The sequence below is a fragment of the Crassostrea angulata genome, chromosome 9, assembly GCF_025612915.1.
Source record: "Crassostrea angulata isolate pt1a10 chromosome 9, ASM2561291v2, whole genome shotgun sequence".
Lineage (NCBI taxonomy): Eukaryota > Metazoa > Mollusca > Bivalvia > Ostreida > Ostreidae > Magallana > Magallana angulata.
The window spans coordinates 35,027,193-35,047,304 of NC_069119.1; the positions used below are offsets into that span (position 1 = coordinate 35,027,193).

General features: G+C 36.1%; 2 protein-coding genes across 7 annotated transcripts in view; both read right to left on the bottom strand.

The window, feature by feature from the left end:
• Positions 1–3,385: 3,385 nt before the first annotated feature.
• On the bottom strand, positions 3,386–8,830 carry LOC128162693 (sphingosine-1-phosphate phosphatase 2-like). Its single transcript, XM_052825959.1, has 3 exons — positions 8,212–8,830; positions 6,232–6,321; positions 3,386–5,022 (listed from the first exon to the last, which is right to left on the bottom strand). The coding sequence occupies exons 1-3, from the start codon at positions 8,797–8,799 to the stop codon at positions 4,456–4,458; spliced, it is 1,245 nt and encodes a 414-aa protein (XP_052681919.1). The 5' UTR covers positions 8,800–8,830; the 3' UTR covers positions 3,386–4,455.
• A 751-nt stretch (positions 8,831–9,581) lies between these two features.
• The window catches only part of LOC128162969 (serine/threonine-protein kinase Nek10-like), a 29,241-nt gene continuing 18,710 nt past the window's right edge, over positions 9,582–20,112 (bottom strand). For 5 of the 6 annotated variants that reach the window (XM_052826413.1, XM_052826415.1, XM_052826416.1 and 2 more), the window contains one exon: positions 17,019–20,008. In XM_052826413.1, coding sequence (XP_052682373.1) covers positions 19,851–20,008 — 158 coding nt within the window. In that variant the 3' untranslated portion in view covers positions 17,019–19,850. Of the gene's footprint in view, positions 10,624–11,005; positions 13,060–17,018; positions 20,009–20,112 lie in introns of those variants that run through there. The other variant, XM_052826417.1, reaches the window with a different exon arrangement.

A 20,112-nucleotide genomic window follows, 5' to 3' on the forward strand; every position in this document is an offset into this window, starting at 1 on the left:
CCAAATTTCCAATTCTGATGCTTCTTGTGTACAGTGCAGACAACAAAAAAAGTCATTCTTATTTCACTAGGTGTTATATACAAAACATTCTTGTTATTTTTATTACTTGCCAAATATGTGATTCAGTGATGGACGAAATGTGAGTGTTACCATGGCAATGACATTGTTTTCCTTGGCAACTGGCATGAGTAGTTTCCCTTTGTGAGGTATATCTATATACAGATTATGGTGCAAAAAATATTGGAATACAAGGATGTGAGCTATATATCATGAAGCAAAAAAAATTGTGGAGAGAGTTTAATCAACAAAACTGCATCAATTTATGAATTAAAACTAAGAATAATCAGCAATGCAAACACACCTCAGTTACTTTGACCTCGACCCTTCAAACCAGTTCAGCAATGGCGAAAGTTCTGGCAACAAAATATTCTCCTCAACACCAATGCAGCCACCGGAATCAGGATTTGGACATTTGAATAAGGAGTAGTTCTTCATTGCTAAATTCACGGAAATCACCAACTCCTAATTTCATCCATTGTTATTTATTCCTGCTATTCTATAGATCGGTAGACCATGATGTGTAGGGAAAAAAAATTTGGGGGGGATTTTGGCTGTGATAAGTTTTCTTTAAGGGCAAAAAAAAGTTGTATGTTCCATTTTAGGTTTAGTTTTTATAGTTAGAGACAAAAAAAGAGGTGTTTTGATGTTTAAAAAAAGTTTTATTCCTTAATTTTTTGAAGTACAAAAGGAATCTCAACTGCCAACGCAGTTGTTAACTTCCAAAACGTATAGCAATAACTCATGTGTTGTAAAATGTAGCGTATAAAGTTTTAGAGAAATAATGTCAAACCAGATTTTATAAAAGAGGATTTAGATATATATGGAGAAAACCCAGTTGTTTTGAAAAATCTAGGAAATCCTGACAAAAATAGTGCTAGAATTGATCAGTGTTCGATTTTGTATAAATTTCACAATTTACTATGATAAAACTCATGCACTTCTCTCCCTTTCTTTCTCTTTCAAGGTTTATGGGAAATATGTTATTTTTGAGGTTTGGTTTATAAGGTCCTCACTTGTTTTGATATCAATTATGAAATTGAACATTGATCAATTAAAATCTGTTAGTTGTTGGATCATATTAATTAATTATTTTTTCCGTTTTGTGTTTGTAAGATGATAAACAATTTGACCAGGCGACAAACGCATGAATGACAATGATTATACACTGGAATATATGTTTTAGGTTGAACGCAAGGGTGTGCTTCTAAATGGGAAAAAATGTTTTGTTTGTACAAATGCTTTCCAAATGTGTGTGTTTTTATGGGTGTTTTGTCTGTCTCAAAAGTCTTCTTTTTTGTTCATCTTAAATGCCTACAAACGTCTTTAAACACTATATTTAACAATTACGTCAATTAATGGTATTTTTTTGCAACTAATTAGCAAATCATAAGAATAGTTTAAAAAAAAAAACAATAATTTCAACATTTACTTTTTTGGAAACAAATGCAAATTATTTGTAAGTCACAGAAAACTAAAAAATCTGGACCATTCCTCCTTGTTCAGTTCAAGAGTTAAATAGTTTTTATAGGGGTAAATGTTTTATAGACAAATATGCATTCTGAGTTCCGGAATGGACAAACAAAATAAAACCAAAATAAATGTAGTTTGTTAACTTCAGGGAAACAGACAAGATCTGCAGTGTAAAGTTTTAGTCTTCGCTAATTAGACAATTAGCCGACTTGCATTTCTTGGTTGATTTTATTTAGTCTTTTCATTTATTCTGTCAAAAGTCAATAGCTACCTCTCCTGTTATATTAAACTATGAACCAAATTTCTGTTTAGTTAGGTTCCACAAATGGCAAAATCAGGAACAACTGGTTTTGCCAACTAGAATAATATTTCAAAGACAGATCAGACGTCAAATCAGTTTAAAGATTTCAGAAAATGTACATTATAGAGCCTAAAACACAAACCTCCGATTACTTTACTATCTACTTGGACCTACTCCGGTAGAAACCAACCCAAACGCCACACCCTTTTAGCCTCAACCAAACAATATTTGGTTATTTGGCTAGTAAATATTATAATGTATAGAGATTCTCACAAAAGACTTCTGCATAACCCCCCTCCACACCTGATTGGTTTCCAATCTGGTCAAGTAAAATTCGGGGGAGGAAATTCATGTACTACCATGTATAAACATCATAGATATTGATTTTTTAAACTTCTCAAATGCATCCACACAATTACTTCATTTTTCAGGATTAATGAATTGCTGGTTTGTTTGTCCAAGTCAATATTGTCAGGGCCTCAGTCTCTTCTCATAGTATAGATAGAGATATAATTCTGTTCAAACTCAACATTTGTCCTTATTTGTGATAAGATAAAAGTGCTACATAACAAAACACAACCCTTGTCATGCTAAACTAGTTTAAAGACGGTCGTTTTATATTTTACCATTAATGACTAATATTTTACTCTGGTGCAGATATTTTCCAAGTTTTATGAACTTCATATAATGATCATATCTGTCAGGTTTTTTAGTATTAATTCTATAAATGATGGAATATTTTATTGAAGTGATTTTAAAGAGATTGTGTATATATATATACTGGTTCTGAATTACGGTACAGCAATATCAGTTGGACGTCCTCCATACAGAATCAATTTTATTCCAATTGGTTTTACTAAGTGTGGATCTGTAGATTTATCTCCCTTTTATTTTAATTTTTTTTTTCCAATATGAAAATTTGAGGTGAAAGATATTTATGTTATTGATTGAAAAAAATATTGATTCATTTTTCTAAAAAATCTTTGAATTTGTAATTGATTTGAAATGATTGAAAGTTAGAATTACACATGTTGCACTGAAATCACTATGCATTCATTCAGTCAAAAGAAAGTTCTTTAGTGGAATATTTCAGAATTAACACAAATGTTTGTAAAACCTGGCAAAACAAAAGTAGAACAACCACTTCTCTCTTCCTCAAATGATGATCACTGATACCTGCTTGTGCCACCCTGTCATTTTATTCATTCGCGGAGCAGTTGAAATTTCTGGACATATTTTGTGTTTCAGATCATGTGATATATAGTCAAACCACTTCATCGTAATCTGTGAACCTGAAATTTTCATCACATTTTGTATTTCACAAAAGCAATGATGTTTCATAGCAAATGTGTATGTATTTATAATTAAGAATGACCCATAAATATAGCAAGTGTTTCCATACATGCATTTTATTTCTGATAAATATGGTCACTTGTGTATGTATGGGTTCACATAATCATTTCAAATCTTAAATTGTGAAAGAAAATTTACGAAGAGTTATAAGAAAATTGTTTCAATGTAACTTGAGGTTTGTTTTCGTTCCTGGCATTTATGAATGATGTTCGTCTGCCGCCATTTGTTTTATGATGTGTGTGCCATTTTACTGTTTTCATCTGGTTTCATTTTTTGAGTGTCAGTTTATTGAATACTTGTACATAGGGAATTTGCGTGAGATTACTCAAGTGTGAATGTTCTTTTCCTCCGACCCAAGTCAGGTGGAATAAAAACCAATTCCAGACTTCAGAAATATGTAAAATACAATTGCATTGAAATTTTGTAAAATGTACTTTAACGGTGATGTCTGTTTTCTTTTATATGTCATTTCAGTACCTAAGAAATGGAAAGTAAATTGTTATATATTTTTAATGATCTTGCAAAAGAAAACAATATTGCAATAAGAAATTCATTTAGATTTTTTATTATTGTCTTGCAAATAAGGAAAAGAAAAGAAAATGATACTTTAAAAATTCGTTTGGAATTTTTTCCTCAGATTTGAAAAGCTGAGTATGCAAATTGAGATAGATTGGTAAGGAGAAGGGGTAAGGAGATTGGTTTTAAGTCCCCTGACTTGGATGTCAGGGGTAAGTCCCCTGATTTGGGTGTCGGGGTAAGAAGTTTGCTGTGTTTAATGTGTGTAAATGAACAATCAGTATTGTATATGCTAGGGGTCTTTCACCGTTTTTAGTGGGCACACAAGTATGTGTGTGTGTAAGGTAAAGTGTGCTGTATCCCGAGGGATAAATCCAGAGAGTATCCGCAAGGAATGAGTGATTGCCATGGTTATGTCCTAAACACGTGATTTACACGTGTCACGGAAAATAAATAATTATTTTTCAAAAAGTTTGAATGGTATTCTTGTTTTTTATTTCAAAATCATATGATGTAAATATCTTCATCATGATTCACGAATTATCACACGTTTATATACCCAAGGAGTAAAATATTCGGGCTTTAACAGCTAACAGCCGATTTTAAACAGCAACAACTGTTACAAAAATAATTTACCTTGAACCTCAGTATTTAATTTAAATCAAACGTTTAGAATCAATTTGTTGCAATGTGTCAATAACGTTTGAAGATGATGAAATATGTGAAAATAAACAACAAATACTGTTCCCTTCGCATCAGACAACTTCTTTAAAGTACGACTCCCGCTCAAGTCCAAACATACAGTGAATAAATGGCACGAGAAAAACAACCGAAAACCCTATGACGCCATAAACAGCAAACTTGTATGCCAGTTTGACGGAAGGGTGTTCTTGATTAGGAACTTTCAATCCGTACAGTTTAGAAAATAATCGCACTGTAATTTCCTTAAGTGTCACCTTCAGCAACCCAATTATGACGACACCGACGAAAAATCTCAGAATCTGCATAGCCAAATCGCGCACTGACGGGATTATGACGTCATAAGGTTCAGTATGATCACTGGTGCTGGTAAACTGAAAGTGAAAGTTGAGCCATGAGCCGATGCTTACTCCGGTTAGAACCGCCACAATCTGAACTGCGTCGCCATGGGAACAACTGCCGTCTTTACTTTTAGGATAGAGCACTGTGCACATTGCTATGGCGGTCGTGAGGACCACGAAGGGGGCGAAAGGGTGGGTCTGTTGGTACCAGTCAAAGTCCTCCCAGAACGGAGACGTTAACGCCATAACGAGGATGGAAATCAGTATACCGCACAGCAGGTCCTAGAGAATAAAGGGTACAGTAAATGTCAACACGTAGATACACGATGATAAAAGCGGTTTAATTTAAATACTGAGATGACTGTGGTGAGGACATATATTAGACCTTATAAATCTCCTTAAAGAAAGAACCATTTATAAAGATAAAGCAAAACATTCGATTTTAAAGCTTATATATTTAGATTTTATTCTTTACTAAAAAGTAGTTTACAGCTTAACATATCCAAAAAAAAAATAAGGAAGATCTGATGGCTTATTTGTTGACCCTGCAGCCTCCTAAAGCAAAAAAAATGCTTAAATTTTTCGTTTTTCACGCAGGCCGGTTTAAAGGTAGCTACATGTAGCTAGCATTGCGAGAAAATGCGTTTAATAGCGGTTTTGTAATTATTTTTCTGCAATGATTGCTACCTTTATAGCCCTATGACACGCAGAAGAAAGTATTTCCTGTTGATATTTTCATCTTTCTCTAATTCATTAATCAGTTATCATTAAATAACGTGTAAAAGTGTAATTAATGAAAGCTAGGTGGTCAAGAAATTACCCATCAGATCTATCTTCATTGTTAAAATTTTTCCTTTTTCTTGAAAGTAGTTTTTAAAAGTAAAGCGTGAATTCATAAGCGGACGTCATTCTGTCAGTTTCTGTATGAATTACAGCCGATTTTCGTAAGAAATGGAGGGGAAAATACCTATAGGATGGATGTATATAAATTACTTTTGTATCTGTTTATGGGCACTTGGCTTTTAAAACATTTCTTTTCATAAGTGACTGTCAACGATAATTTATTCGTAAAATAAAAGGTGCTCTATATAACACTTTTTTTTATGTATCTGAACTGATACTATCTAATGTTCATGGTTGGTTGAAATTATGTTTTAGTCCCTATTTGATTTGTTGTGGGCTTTGCTCTCCTGTGGCGTCTCATTGAATTCACGTAAAAAGAACAGTGACGTGTATCGTCATGTAATGGGACAATTCCATAGAGGCTATTTATCACATTTGTAGCCGCAGATATAACAATCAGGTATACATTACATTCTTTTTCTCCCCTTTTCCCTCCATAATTTTCTCTCTATATACACCCCAGCATAGTATGGACGGGTCCCGGTTATCCCTATTTTTCCATCTTTATCTTTGTATATACCCACCAGTATGGTGTGTACCCCCACATTGACTACTTTCTATCTCTCTATATACCCGGTATATACCCACCAGTATGGTGTGTACCCCCAGGTACAGCCGACTGAGACAGACGAGGGAACACCAGACGACAGCGGCCGGAAGTAGCAGGTACGGCGATATCTGAAATAGAGGCGAAATTTACAGGGAAATCACTTAAAGGTATTCGAAAAAAGGCGCATCGCGTGCAGTATAATGGATAGTGCATGCATTATGCTTATAGAAATCATATTTAATATCACGAGTAATGTGATGAGTAATAATTTCATGTAAATACGTTAAAATATCACGGAAAAACGCTTATCATGAATATCACTTGAAAATAACGTGTAATATCAGGAAATCCACATGTGATATCAAAGAAATTGCGTGTAATATTATATAATTGTTATACTTTCATGTTAAATACTGAAATCTGATTGGTTAAGACGCAGTTAATAATATTTACTATTACCCTCAGCGTTAGCAACGCACTTGGCAACGGGAAACATTAAAAAATGTTACATGCGCGAAAGTTATGCGCGTACGGTTCGCTGTAGAATTCACGTTATTCCTATATAAAAGCAGTAAAATTTTCTTAAATTTTTAAAAAAAGACATTCAGTATAACAAAATAAATAGTGCCTGTTTGGGAGGGTAACAGTTGAAATTGACACCCCGAGAAAACCATTGTCAACCGACACGAAGCATAACTTTCGCGCATGTAACATTTTTTAATGTTACCCGTTGCCAAGTGCGTTGCTAACGCTGAGGGTAATAGTAAATATTATTAACTGCGTCTTAACCAATCAGATTTCAGTATTTAACATGAAAGTATAACAATAACATATAGGAATAACATAATGGAAATCACATGTAATTATATGAAAATATCCTAGCTGATATATCATGTTTTAAATCATGAAAACCACATTTAATATCTTGGAATATGCCAGTGCTTTTACAGAATAAGGACTATAGCCAGTGCGCGGTTTCATAACCCTAATACACTATTGTGAATACATGAGTATCCAGATTCTAGAATGGTGATTGTTTTTGAAAGAATTTCGACTGTTGAGTGTGTACTTGGAGAGAGAGAGAGAGAGAGAGAATGAGAGAGTATGTATTCTTCGCTCTGAATAGAAAATCGATCATTCAAACTTATATATAGAGCAGCAAAAGAGTGTTAAAATCGGGTCTAAATACTATGTTAAAACACTGAATTTGAATAGAAGAATTAAAAGTCGTACAAACACTTATTTAAAGTTAACTTTGAAAGAAAGTATTATAGTTTTTCACGTCTACTTAAGCGATTACCTCAGGTAACGGTGTGTGTACAGTTATCCCTTATTGAGGACAAGAAAAAACCCCGCACATGTACATGTAAATAAGTATAATGAATATGTGTTTCTATCGATCTTATGAAAACTGTTCTTATCTCAACCATGAAAGTTCTGACAAAATAACAATAACTGTTTTAAATACCTGTCAACATACCAATCTCTGAATATTTGAGATTCCGAAAGAATGTGTGCGTGGTTGTAAAAGGGGGGTGATAAAATGTCTTGATATTAAATTTCGAAACGTTTTTAAAGGGAGGAGAGTGGCGAAAATAGACTCGGGATAAGTTATGCCAACAAAAAAAAAAATGGAAAAGGTTGAACATTTATAATTATTTTTTTTTTAATTTTGATTTGGGGGGGGGGGGGGGGGGGGGGGGGGGGGGGCTGTTGTTCTTGCATCCCGTAAGAAAAAGACATGTATAATTTGAATGAATTGCACCATCTGTTTGTACACATACGTGCAACTTCCATTACATAAATACTGAATGCAAATTGTGTTCTCATTTTACAATTACATATTTGTACAAACCTCGTATTGTTATATCCATGATATAAAAAGATTGCGCGCCCCCCCCCCCCCCCCCCCCCCAAGCTGTATAAGCACATGTACATGTTACAATGTAGTTCCTTAAAATAAGTACATGTTTTCATATGATATGTGAATTGCACGCGCACTCAAAATATGTACAGACCTGGTATCTGTCATACAGGTAATAGGCCAGCATGAAGGGAATAGCCGTGGCGGAGGCGGCGTGGGTGGAGGGCATGGAGGATTCCTGGAGGAACTCGGTCTCTAGGCGGATCACGGGGGGCGAGGCCGGGCGGGGCCACCACAGTAGATCCTTGCCGGCCTGACCCACGTACATACACAGGCTCCACACCAAGGCGGTCCGCCGGATCAGCACGCTGTCCATGTTCCACACACAGTAGGGGTAAAACAGCAGGTAGAACACCTCGTTCCCGAGGGACGAGGCGTAGGAGAACAAGTAGAACAGGAGGGCGTGTCTCGTGTTGCTCCTCGGAGCCGTCACCCGGCAGTCCGCGCACCTGTCTCCTGTCTTGAGTTCACCCTGGTTATCACGTCCTGGGGCGTGTTTTTGACACTCGTCACAATTTTCCACATTTTTGCTGGAAACTCCACAATATTGCTGAAACTTGGCGGTTAAATTTGGGTCGTTTAACTTTTTTAAGACGTTCATTTTTTTTATATATCTGGATAGAGAGTTGCGTTTGCTTACCTGGGGAGGCCCAAAACAACCACCCGCCGCCGGTGATTGCATCAAACCCTGACTTTCGAAATACCGGTGTAATGTCGACAATACCTTTAAACAAATGTAAACAAAATCCGCGGCGACACGCTTGGCAATAACAGGTAAACATTAAAATTCCTGGTTCCCATTGATTAAAACAAACAGTGAAATCTGCGTGACTGAAATTAAAACTCTTTAATCTCTAACCCCCCCCTCTCTTTCGTTTTCTTTGCTAGCTCTTTAATCTCTCTCTCTCTCTCTCTCTCTCTCTCTCTCTCTCTCTCTCTCTCTCTCTCTCTCTCTCTCTCTCTCTCTCTCTCTCTCTCTCTTATAAGTATCTTATGCATTTCCATTGTTTTGGAAAATGTAATTTGAGTTTTGAAAGGCTTTATGTTGGTTTTTAATGACAGGTATGAAAGTTGCCATCATTGCAGAAAAAATAAATCTACAGAAACAGCTGAGATTGGCCAAATGCGATGATCGCTGTCTTTAGATCTACCATTTTTATTATCAATTAACTATTATCAATCCTTTCAAAAGAGCAATTTTTGTTAAAAGAAATGTTGAACAAGATGTCAAGTGGAAATCATTATTTTTTTTTTTTGCGTTTATAACATGTTTGTCGTTCAGCCATGTATAGCGTGCATGCTTTTGCACTTGCATTTAAATCATCACGATTTATGCGTTAAAATATTTGGATGTTTATTGCGATAATTAAAAACAGCGCACCTTTTCGGCATTGCCGATAGCCACAATTTCGTCATTTTTTATTCACCTAAAATTATTATGTGCTAGTTAAAAATAATAAGGCATGAAATTCGTATACTTTATTCCATAGGAACAAGTAAGAAAATTCTGTATGATTGATGCATGAACAAATCCATATGAAAAATAAACATCTTCGTTCAAATTCTGTGTGGAGCTCAAAAAAGGAAAGGTTTAGACGCTAAGAAATCGGGATTGCCGCTTATAAGGGACACGTGTTGCTTCTGCAATTCTCTCTGAATGCTGGTTTGAGTATGACATCAATTATATCGTGAATGCATTGTTATAAAAGTCCTGGTATGCATATGACCGATCATTCTACACTTTTTCACTCATATTAGTATAAAAGAAAGAGGAAAATTGTAGTAATTCCACACCTACCTTCTTAAAGGTTGTGTCCCTTAAAACGCCATTTTTGGGGGCAAAAGCGCGATATATGAAATAGTATTTGATAGCATTATTCACTACCAGTGCTTATACAAAAAAAATACGATTCTTGCAGTAGCTTTAGTTCTAGGGTTTGTAACATCATCTTGTATTTGGCTCCAGGATGGACCTAAACAAACACTGAACAAAAAACATAAACCAACAAGAACTTGTCGTAGGGAACCAAACTGTTCGTTAGCGTGATTTGTGTTGATTTCATCAATTCAATTTTTGCAAAGTATGAATTGAGCGTTTAGGTATAAATGCATATTAGTGCTTAAAAACACATAAAAAAAAGCATTATAACTAAATATACTACAATGTACTATTCTACTACAAATATAAAAAGCGAGTCAAACTAGTCTACTACTTAGGTCTCTCAATGAACACATCCGGGTCTCTCGTTAAATCTTCAATGGAGTAAGTTTTTGGGGGTTTACATGTAAGGTCATTGGTCTTGCTTTGCGCCATTATTTTCAGTGGACTGTCTCGGCTGTCGTACTGCAGACGAATATTGTCACGGATCCCAACACTGGGGTCTTCTGGGAAGTAGTTGAACGGAAGTAACAGGAAGCTCATCTCAGTTCCGGGTGTGGGCATTATGGGTAAATCCTCCGTGCGTGGGATGTGATGTACGCCTAGTGTGACCCAAGCCACCAAGTCCTGAGAAATAAAAATCCACAGTCAGGTTTAGGATCTATCAATTTATGCTTTTGGACAAAATGCAATCTTTTCCTTCAGTGTCACTTCTTCAGATAACGTATGTGTAATTCAGAGATAAAAAAGATAAGAAAATTAAAATTTATTTTAAAAATGTATCTTCACTAAAAAGTGAACTTATGATAACTTATGATAACTCCACTTCATGAATTAGAGAGACAAAGACAATTGGCTAGTGGACTTGTGACACATGTATAACACCTAAAACATGCCAATAAATAATAAAACATAAGCGTTGTCCTCTAGCTAATAAATAATTTCGATTGCATAAAAAAAAATTGAGACTGAAAAGGCCTAAACCCATGCAATGGATAAAATGTCAAACCTCATTTCTGATGTTTTCATCCCCGATGAAGTCCTCGAAGTTGACCGTCCGGTTTTCTCCGTCAAACGAAGCATACTTTGACGAACTGTACGGCTCGCTCTCTTTGCGCTGTGTGACCGCCATTTGGTACCGCATCCAGGGGGCCCCCGGCTCGTTCCCAACGCCGTCTGGCATCACTTTCTTTGCAAGGCCTTTTGGGAGTAATCTGTACGCCCTCGGGTTACCATATTTGTTTAGGTTGTTTTCATTGTAGAACACGTGGTACTTTGGTTTGTTGAAGTCAAACTTATAAGCTGCCTCTCTCTCGGTAGCGTAGTCCACTTTAACTATTTTTTCTTGAAACCAATTAGACGGAGAATTCGACTTTGAGAAATTGTTTGGTACCTCATCGACTTCCACATTATACGTGGAATAGCTATTCTGAGGGCCACCAATATCTAGATCCACCTTGAAATTAAAGAAATGGTTGTGCAGGGTTCCCAAAGCTTGTTCGTTGACCTGGAACCCATATTTAGGACCAGCCGATTTGTACGATGACGCAATTATTCCAGATGCCGTGACCTTCGTTTCAATGACCCCATTCTGATAGAATATGAAATCAAAGAGGTAGTCGTAATTCGCGAGCGTTGCAATGACCCTAAGAATCAGAACTATGTTTGGTGCACCCTCGTAGTATCCGGAAGGGTGTTCGGTCGGCGCATGATGACGTCGAAGCGGACTTCCGGTGTTGTGTTCAAATACACAGATCGCCTTTTTATTGGTGACTGGGGTATTTGAGGTTTCTGACATAAATGTTGCATCTATGAATGTTGCATGAGATGGACAATCCACGCCAGGGACCAGGGTTTTAACATACCTCCCAATCATTACGATGCTGTCAAAAGTATTGGCGAACATTCCGAATGGTTCCGTAGAAGAATAAAACACACAGACTTCTTGTAAACCGAGTTCGTACACTATCAAATCGTCCTTGTATCTGATATTATACAGCTGTGGACCGTGGGTAGGAGAAATCCCAAAACTGAACTTCCAGTTATCTGACGTCACTGCCTGGTCCTTGATCGAGTAACGCTTGCCATCGGGTTCAATTTCCATCGGGGGTCGTTGGTAATTTTCCTTAACAACGTCTTCATGCGTGCGCATCTTGGGATATTCCACATTGAGTTTTGTGACCTGGTTTTTGTCCCACTTATCCCTGAAGTCTTGGAGGGATTCGAACCGCTGGCCGTTATACCACACGCTGTCCGTCTTTGGTGATGTTCCGTTTATTGTCACAAGGATCGCAAAATCAACAGGATGTAGATGTTTTGGTTCTATCAACTGCAGGAAGGGTAACCAAATTCCCCGATAATTTTCTCCTTCAACTCCAGCCACAACGGCCGAGAAAATACTGATGCTCTCCACCCCTAAACACGTCTTGCCGCACTCCCACAGCGTGCCGTGAAAACTCTCGCTCAGTATATCACTAATCATCCCAATGGCTTGGCTGTATGCGGTGTACATCAGTACGAAATACTCGTGCATTGTTATTGGTCGGAAACTAAACTGGATGGACCGAGGGGATCCACAAAACTGGAGCTGGGTCGTCAACTCCACGCAGTACTCGGTCACCACTGGGGTAGGCCTTGCTCCATGGAAAACCGTCACCAGGGATTTCCGGTTCGTGTTCGATTGGAAAGCATCCTTCTTTTCCGGGAGAATGCGTTCCATTGAATAAATGTAGTTGGTTCCCAAGGATGCCTCGCTGGGTTGTTTGATATCCAGTGATTTCTGCATATACATGAAGTTGAAAATTTTCTCGATTTCGCCTCGTGTTAGATCGTGAAATATCGGCGGATTCTCCGGTTCTGTGAGGTCGATAACCCTTCCGGCGGAAGCTTGATTGCATTCTGGGAAAGAGGGCATGTTTTCATTCTCCTTCCGTTGCGTAGCCAAAACGATCACAGTTATTAGAAGAGCCAAACAAATTATACCTAGAAACATCGACAACAACCGCCAAAACCTGGGGTCTTTTGATTTTCTGCTGGATGCCTCAGTAAATTCATATTTTTCACCTGAAAATAAAGGTTCTTTTTTACCACTCTTTTAACGTACAATTCCAAAATCGCATCATTAGGAGGTACTTTTTTGTAACATTTTCATTTGCTTTACGGGGTTTTTTCATAAACACAGTTATTGGTATAAATGTAGATATATTTGTATATTTTTAAGTAATCAAGAGGAGACGTGTATCTACGCTTAGTAGACACCAATAGTATGCAATCTTATCATCGATGACAATTCATGAGTTTCCATGTATGTACGTATACGCAGTGCTATGAAAGAAATACAATACCTATTGACGTAATTTGGTCGTCAATTATTGAACGAAAAATTAATATTCTCCTGTACGCAGTTTCGTGGATTCTCTGGTATGTATAATATGCACGAATCTAATTTTCCCCCTATGTGCGTGTGTGTGTTTGGGGGGGGGGGGGGGGGGGGGTGGAGGGTTTTCGATAATTTTATCTTTTTATCCACGAAAATTGAGCAGACGCGAATTCGAATTTGGTACCATAATGTTGAGCTTAATTACTGGTGTGAAAAAATCATTGGCGAACTATTTTATTGCAAATTGCAGATCGTAAAGTTATCTAATTTAATTGCCATTCATTTTCTTTATCTTCGACTGTTCTCATGCAGTAACTTTATGTTCTTTTTTAAGTAGAAAATGCTGCAAATATGACATGCATTATTATGCAAAAGTGAAATTGATTGAGTCGTGTGCATGCAGTTTTGGCCCTGAGTAAACATCGTCCCAAAACTCAATGTTGCGCCAATTTATGAAGGAGTCGGAATTCTTGTTATCGCTTTTAGAATAACAATACTGATAGCTCTGCAAACACTTTTAAATAACTATAAACTATGGTGGCATATTTCCGCCCCTTATGCTAAAGTGACATACATGTATTTGTTCTATTTTTCGACAAACTTAGTTTTTGATATGCAAGAACAATATATGTGACGCTGTTCATGTGTAACATTAATAATTTTGGCTTGCAAGGCATGAAACAGGATCATTGAAGAATTAAGAAAAAACCTAAAAATGATAAAAAAAAATCTCACCCCCCCCCCAAAAAAAACCCACAAAAAACCCCCACAATTGCAATCGAGGAGAACCTATCTTAGAATCTTTGAGGCGCAGTGTTTTATTTATAACCATTTTAAGATCCCATTCATTCATTCAGTGTGGGGTTAAATATCGGGACGATCGCTGTTATAACGATAAGGGAATGTACCCGTGCGCGGATCCAGAAAATTTTTCCCGGGGGGGGGGGGGGGGGGGCGACGGTTATTTGAGTTTTCAGGGGTTCTCATCTAAGGCATATTTATGGTAATTTTATGATGTAAATTTAAAGAAATTTAAATTTGCAGGGGGGGGGGGGGTAAAACTGAGATTGAGATAAAAATTTACCTGTAATGACATTGGGGCCAGTTTTGAGTGGGATTAGAAAAATTTATCATAATATATGTAATGTAACCCTCGCCGGCTATACTTTAGGTTTAAAGGTTATTGGTTCAGGGCGGGTAAAGGTCGGAGGGGTGGGGGTGATTGCATGGCGGTCGAACTTGGGAAAAGTACATCTATATTATATTGATGTAACTCTCATAGACACGGGATGGAAAATGTATTGTAGTCTCTAAATCTGCTTTGAGTTTGTTTCATGCTGAAATGAAGGCATGGTAAAAGTATCAATTTGTTAGAGCCAATACAAATGACAATCTACTTGTACATGTGTTTGCGGGGGAGGGGGTCAAATTCAAAAGAATTCACGTTGGCCATGCTGCCTGAGGATCCTCCACTCTTTCTTTACAGAAAAAAAGCTGGAGTGGGACGGATCACTTGTCCTCGATCATGTACTTGACAAGCGAAAAATGCGGGTGTTTACTTATGAAATTTGTGCATGTGCTGTGAATGAGAATGTAAAGAAAACCCATTGTGTAGGCCTATATGTATCATAATTGCATAGTTTTATGTGTATGTATTGTGGGACATGTTAAGTTTATCTATTGTGGGGAAAAAATGCTTTATTACATTATTACTTAGCCGAGATTTAGAAGCCAAGAAAACAATCAAGAGAAAGAAGGATAGGAGATCGTAAAATTTTGAGTCACTGTCGTGCATAGTGTCCTTGTACAGATGTACAGGTTAGTGCACGTGTACCAATTGTTTCATTAAACAATAAAGATTCCAGCCAAGCGGATGCACGACAATTGGCCACAGCAGAACCTACGTACATGTATACGCATCTTGTATGCAGTAACTTACGCAGTATATATAACACTACACGAATGCAACAAATGTACTTTTATATATACATATTTTACGTACTATACGCGGGTATCGCATAAAAACGTCAGGTTTAGCTACGCGCGGCTGCTTAAATCTTTGCCACACTAGTAAATTGTCATGATAAGCGAATCAAAATTAATAAATCTCAATTTCATACATGCACTTACCCATTCTGAAACTACTGGCTAGAAGACATCCACCTGTTCCGTTAGTTTACCTTTGCAAAATTTTGAAATCAGAGGTAGACTGGGTCAACAACATGTTTAATTTTTTTTCTCGTGCGTTCAAACAGACCGGTGCACCAGGGGAATATCTGACACTCTAAAAATAAACTATAGTGGGACATGCGCGGATCCAGAAATTTTTTTCAGGGGTCCGAAGGATAATTGTGTTTGCCAGGGGGGTCCGAGGCATATTTTCGCGATAATTACTATGTAAATTTAATAAATTTTCATTTTCCAGGGGGGGTCGGGACCCCCCGACCCCCCCTCTAGATCCGCGCATGGTGGGAGCATTCTTGCGAAGGATCACAGAAGCATACTATTGATTAATTTATAAATGATACACTGTATTTCGTATCCTCCGAAAAAATATCCAATTGTTATTAGGGCTGCCTCGGAAGCCTTTAAATTGTACACTCTCCTTACATCCCTTGATGGGCATAAACTAAAATCCAGCCTTGTCTACAGGTATTGGCTTGGGCTCGCCCTGACAAAATACTACATGTATATATATTTTACACCCCCCCCCCCCCCCCCGGTTCAACAGTTCAAGAGAAATGTAACGAATGTTGATCCAAATTCGACGTTCAAGTATTTTTACTATATAAAAAATTATAATATGTATTTTCTTCTACATTGTATTAATTGGGAAAAGAGCAAAGACCTGATAAGATCTACTTACATCGATATCAGATTAAAAAAAAACCCATCGGGGATGGCTATTTATCCCCTTCCCTATAATTTTTCATATACTATATACAGGGAAATATTCGCCACCGCCCCCCCCCCCCCCCTTTCGCCCTCGTTGTAAGTGGGCAAATTTAATTAAGACTGGGCGAATTTTAAATATTCATTGTTAATTAGGAAGGGTTTATAATTCTAACTGCGTCTGGGCGAATTTAAGACGGGACAAAACCGCTTGCAGGTGTAGAGGCGAATATATATAAATGGAAGGGGCGAAACTAACCCTGTATACAGTATCAGAAATCATTTTTTTTTCTTTTACACTAAAATAACTTGAGTGCTACTAAAATCAGAGTAATGAAACTTTAACAAAATGCAATGTTTAAAGTCATTGCAATACAACCTGGTTCTCTTTAAGGATTTTAATTGTTAAACCTGTTTACGTTAGCTGAATCTTTCACGTTTACAAAGATTATTTTTTTTGCAAGAATTTTTACTAATCGATGGAACCGGTACCGGACTATTTTTTTTTTTTTATCACATAGGGATAAACTTGCTCCAGTGTGCTAAGGTTTTTACAGTGCTAGCTAAAGTCCATTTGGCGAAGAATTAGAAACAAACAAACTCTCCAAACAATACGCAAGATATTCATATTGTCTCCACCTGGCCATTCCATATAATTCTCTTCATTTGTAGAGAGGGAACCTATCATCTGAACAGAAGCATAGATACTTAAAACCTTCAAGTCAACACTGAGCACACATACAGAAGAAAGCAAGTTGAAAGTTATTTCAATTTATTGACAAGTGAAATTGTCATGTAATCATGATACATGCTTTATACAATGTACAATAATAAATATCCATGTAGCCATCAACAAGAAATATATATCTATGGGAATGCATGGGGGGTAAAATCAAAGTAATTATCACATTTACAAATCATTGGATCAATATACAACATAATACATACCCCCTGTGTATATATATACATGGTAGGGCATTATATACCAGTATACACCACAAAGAATACATTAGAGGTGTATTCTGCTGACTCGGCATTTTGCAGAAAAGTGGACGGAAAAATAAAATAATATACTTTGAAAATGAACAAAACAAAAAATAATACATGTATAACACATCAAATGGATGACAAAATCTGTAGTGATCAGATTTTAACTAAAATACGTGAAAAATATGGATGTGTGTGAGTTTGATAAGATTGTGCAATGTATAATCAATACAGAATGAATTTGTGACTGTCTTAGATGACTATTATTGAGAACTTATTATAAGCAGAGCCCTTTGATTTTGTTTATTAATGAAACTATAAACGGGCATCTGTCATAAAAATATGCAATGAAAGCATAAGATCCCTAAAACAAAATTCATTAATTTGGAGTTAATTATTGATCCATTCCAACTTTGAACAGGCATCAACAATTGTGTGCATGGTAATGGAGGGTTGGTAATCTCGTTTCATTAATGGAATACAGTACCAGTTAAATAAACTCAACTGAACAAACTAAACAGTTGCTTATATTTCTTATAGAAATAAAAACTTATCAAAGAGACTTCTAAAAATTGTAAAAAAAAATCTGCAGAAACATGCCTTTTGTCAGAGAATGCAATAACTTTCAATAAAACGAAAACAATATATTTAATTATCAACTACCGGTAATTACGGACATAGATTAAATATCATCTGATTCATCATAACACTTGGTGCTAATGAAACAGTTGAATCATAAATATCAATAAATAATTAATTATCATAAAATTATCAACAATTGTTAAAATCATCACAACACTTAAAAGTAAATTAAATATGAAGTTCTGGAGACCAGATATAAATTGGACGGTAAATCAAAAAACTCAAATGGACGGTAAAACAAAATAAAAAGCATCGAACATGTGAACATAATTATGCACGGGGCACCGAGATTTTAATTCGTACATAATATATGAAAAACTTTGTTATCAATTGAAATCCTAGCCGACACTAATATATAATGGCTGTTTCATTTAATCGAAGACTTATTTTAAATTGTTTTCACAGAAACTTTGCATCTACAAAACTTAAAACCTAAAGGTATTGGATATATTTTTTTCTCTAGGTTTGAAGGTTTCATATTTCACGCTAACACAATCAGTGTTAAGCGTATTAGCACTTAGAATGGAATGTACACAATAAATATAAAATAAAAAACTGTGAACTTAAGAAATAAATTAACATAAAGATTCCCCATCAATAATAAATATTATCTTAAATAACATTTTACTCTCATTGGACCAAAAAAAAACCACACAACAACACTCACACATGATGCATGCACTGGCAATTCATAAAACCAAAAAAATAATAATTAAAAAAAAAAAGATAATAAAATGTCTGAGACTGATGCTTTGGACGGCATTAATTTGTGGAGAACATAATGATAAAAAAATCAATAAAACTCATTCATTTGAATGTACATGAAAAAAACTTCAGACATTGTATGATAGCATATCACAACTGAGACACATGTAATGAAATGAAATTAGAGGGGTCTCAATCAAATATAAGTTTTCCCTTCAAAAAAATATATATGCTGATTTATTTAATTTATGTTTCTGGCAATCATTGTTCTACTCTGGAATGTTAAGTATATGTTTGGAATGAAAAGCATTATTTCTCAAATTCAATAAAGATAACAAAATTTAGTACGGTACGTTCTCAGAAAGAACATACACTTGTTTCATTGTTCAGTAGTACTCTTCAGTTTATAAGCAGATTTTAATCTAAAAAGAACAAATTATTATTAAATTTTCCTTAAATACAGCATCATTAAAGATAACTATCTCTGCATCTGCTTTCAGCAAATATGAAACAACAAAAAAAAAGTTACAAAGACTTGTAAATTGGTAAGTAGATAAATATCTATGCTGACCGACTGACTGACCGTTTCAACACCGATATATGTGATAAATATGGATGTACATCTGACAAACTCTTTATAACATTAACAACAATCTGTACTTGATAGAGTGACATCACAATAAAAGACTCCATAACAATCATATATATCTACCTCTAACAAATTAACAACACCTGATAATTCAGTACCCTTGAATTCTGATTTGGCCAAAAACAAATTTGCTGTTCTTCATGCAGTTACGTCCATTGAAGAAAATAGTTTTCCACAACCAGGAAAAAATTTTTTTTTTTCATTGACGGAATGATTTAGGAAAATATATATTATATTTTGATTTTTTTTCCGGGAATGTTGGTGAAAATGCAGTCATAATGAAAAATCCTCATTTTTTCCTTGCATACCATCAAATTTTTTCTTTTCTCTCTTCTACACATACTTAAAGCTGAAACTCCAGTCCTCCTCATGAATGAATAAAGTTTAATGTGATTCATAAGTCCACAAAATAAACATGATCCTTGTAAAATTTTCTAACCTGGAGCCATTTTAGGTGATTTTGCCCCAATCCATTGACCATCAACAAAGGTAAAATTACCTAACAGTTGACGATTCTGGGGCTTGTCTTGGCAATATTGGCTCAAGCCACTGTAAACCTGCAAAGGGCGTATTTTGGTAATATGGCCCCCTGAATGTGGTTTATCTGGGTAATATTGGCCCTAAGGGCGGTGTTCTGCCCCGGGCACTGGGCAGACTACTATAGTAGCCACAGTCACTCAGAATGCCCTCAATGTAGGTCTGCATCTGTTCATAGGTGATTCCTGCATCCTTAAAGTCGGGGTCAAATTGGTTGTTTACTGAAAAGGAGAAAAAAAAGTACATACAAAATGTTGTCTTCAAATTAGACATACAAAAAATCTTTACTTTGCTTGCCTGCATTTAATGGAGAAAACATGCACAA

Excerpts from the sequence above, each read along its gene's own strand:
- LOC128162693 (XM_052825959.1), bottom strand. The coding sequence starts at position 8,799 with ATGCAATCACCGGCGGCGGGTGGTTGTTTTGGGCCTCCCCAGGTAAGC. Across the intron at positions 6,322-8,211 it reads ACCTGTATGACAGATACCAG|ATATCGCCGTACCTGCTACT; the intron begins GTCTGTACATAT and ends CCTCTATTTCAG. Across the intron at positions 5,023-6,231 it reads TGGGGGTACACACCATACTG|GACCTGCTGTGCGGTATACT; the intron begins GTGGGTATATAC and ends TTTATTCTCTAG.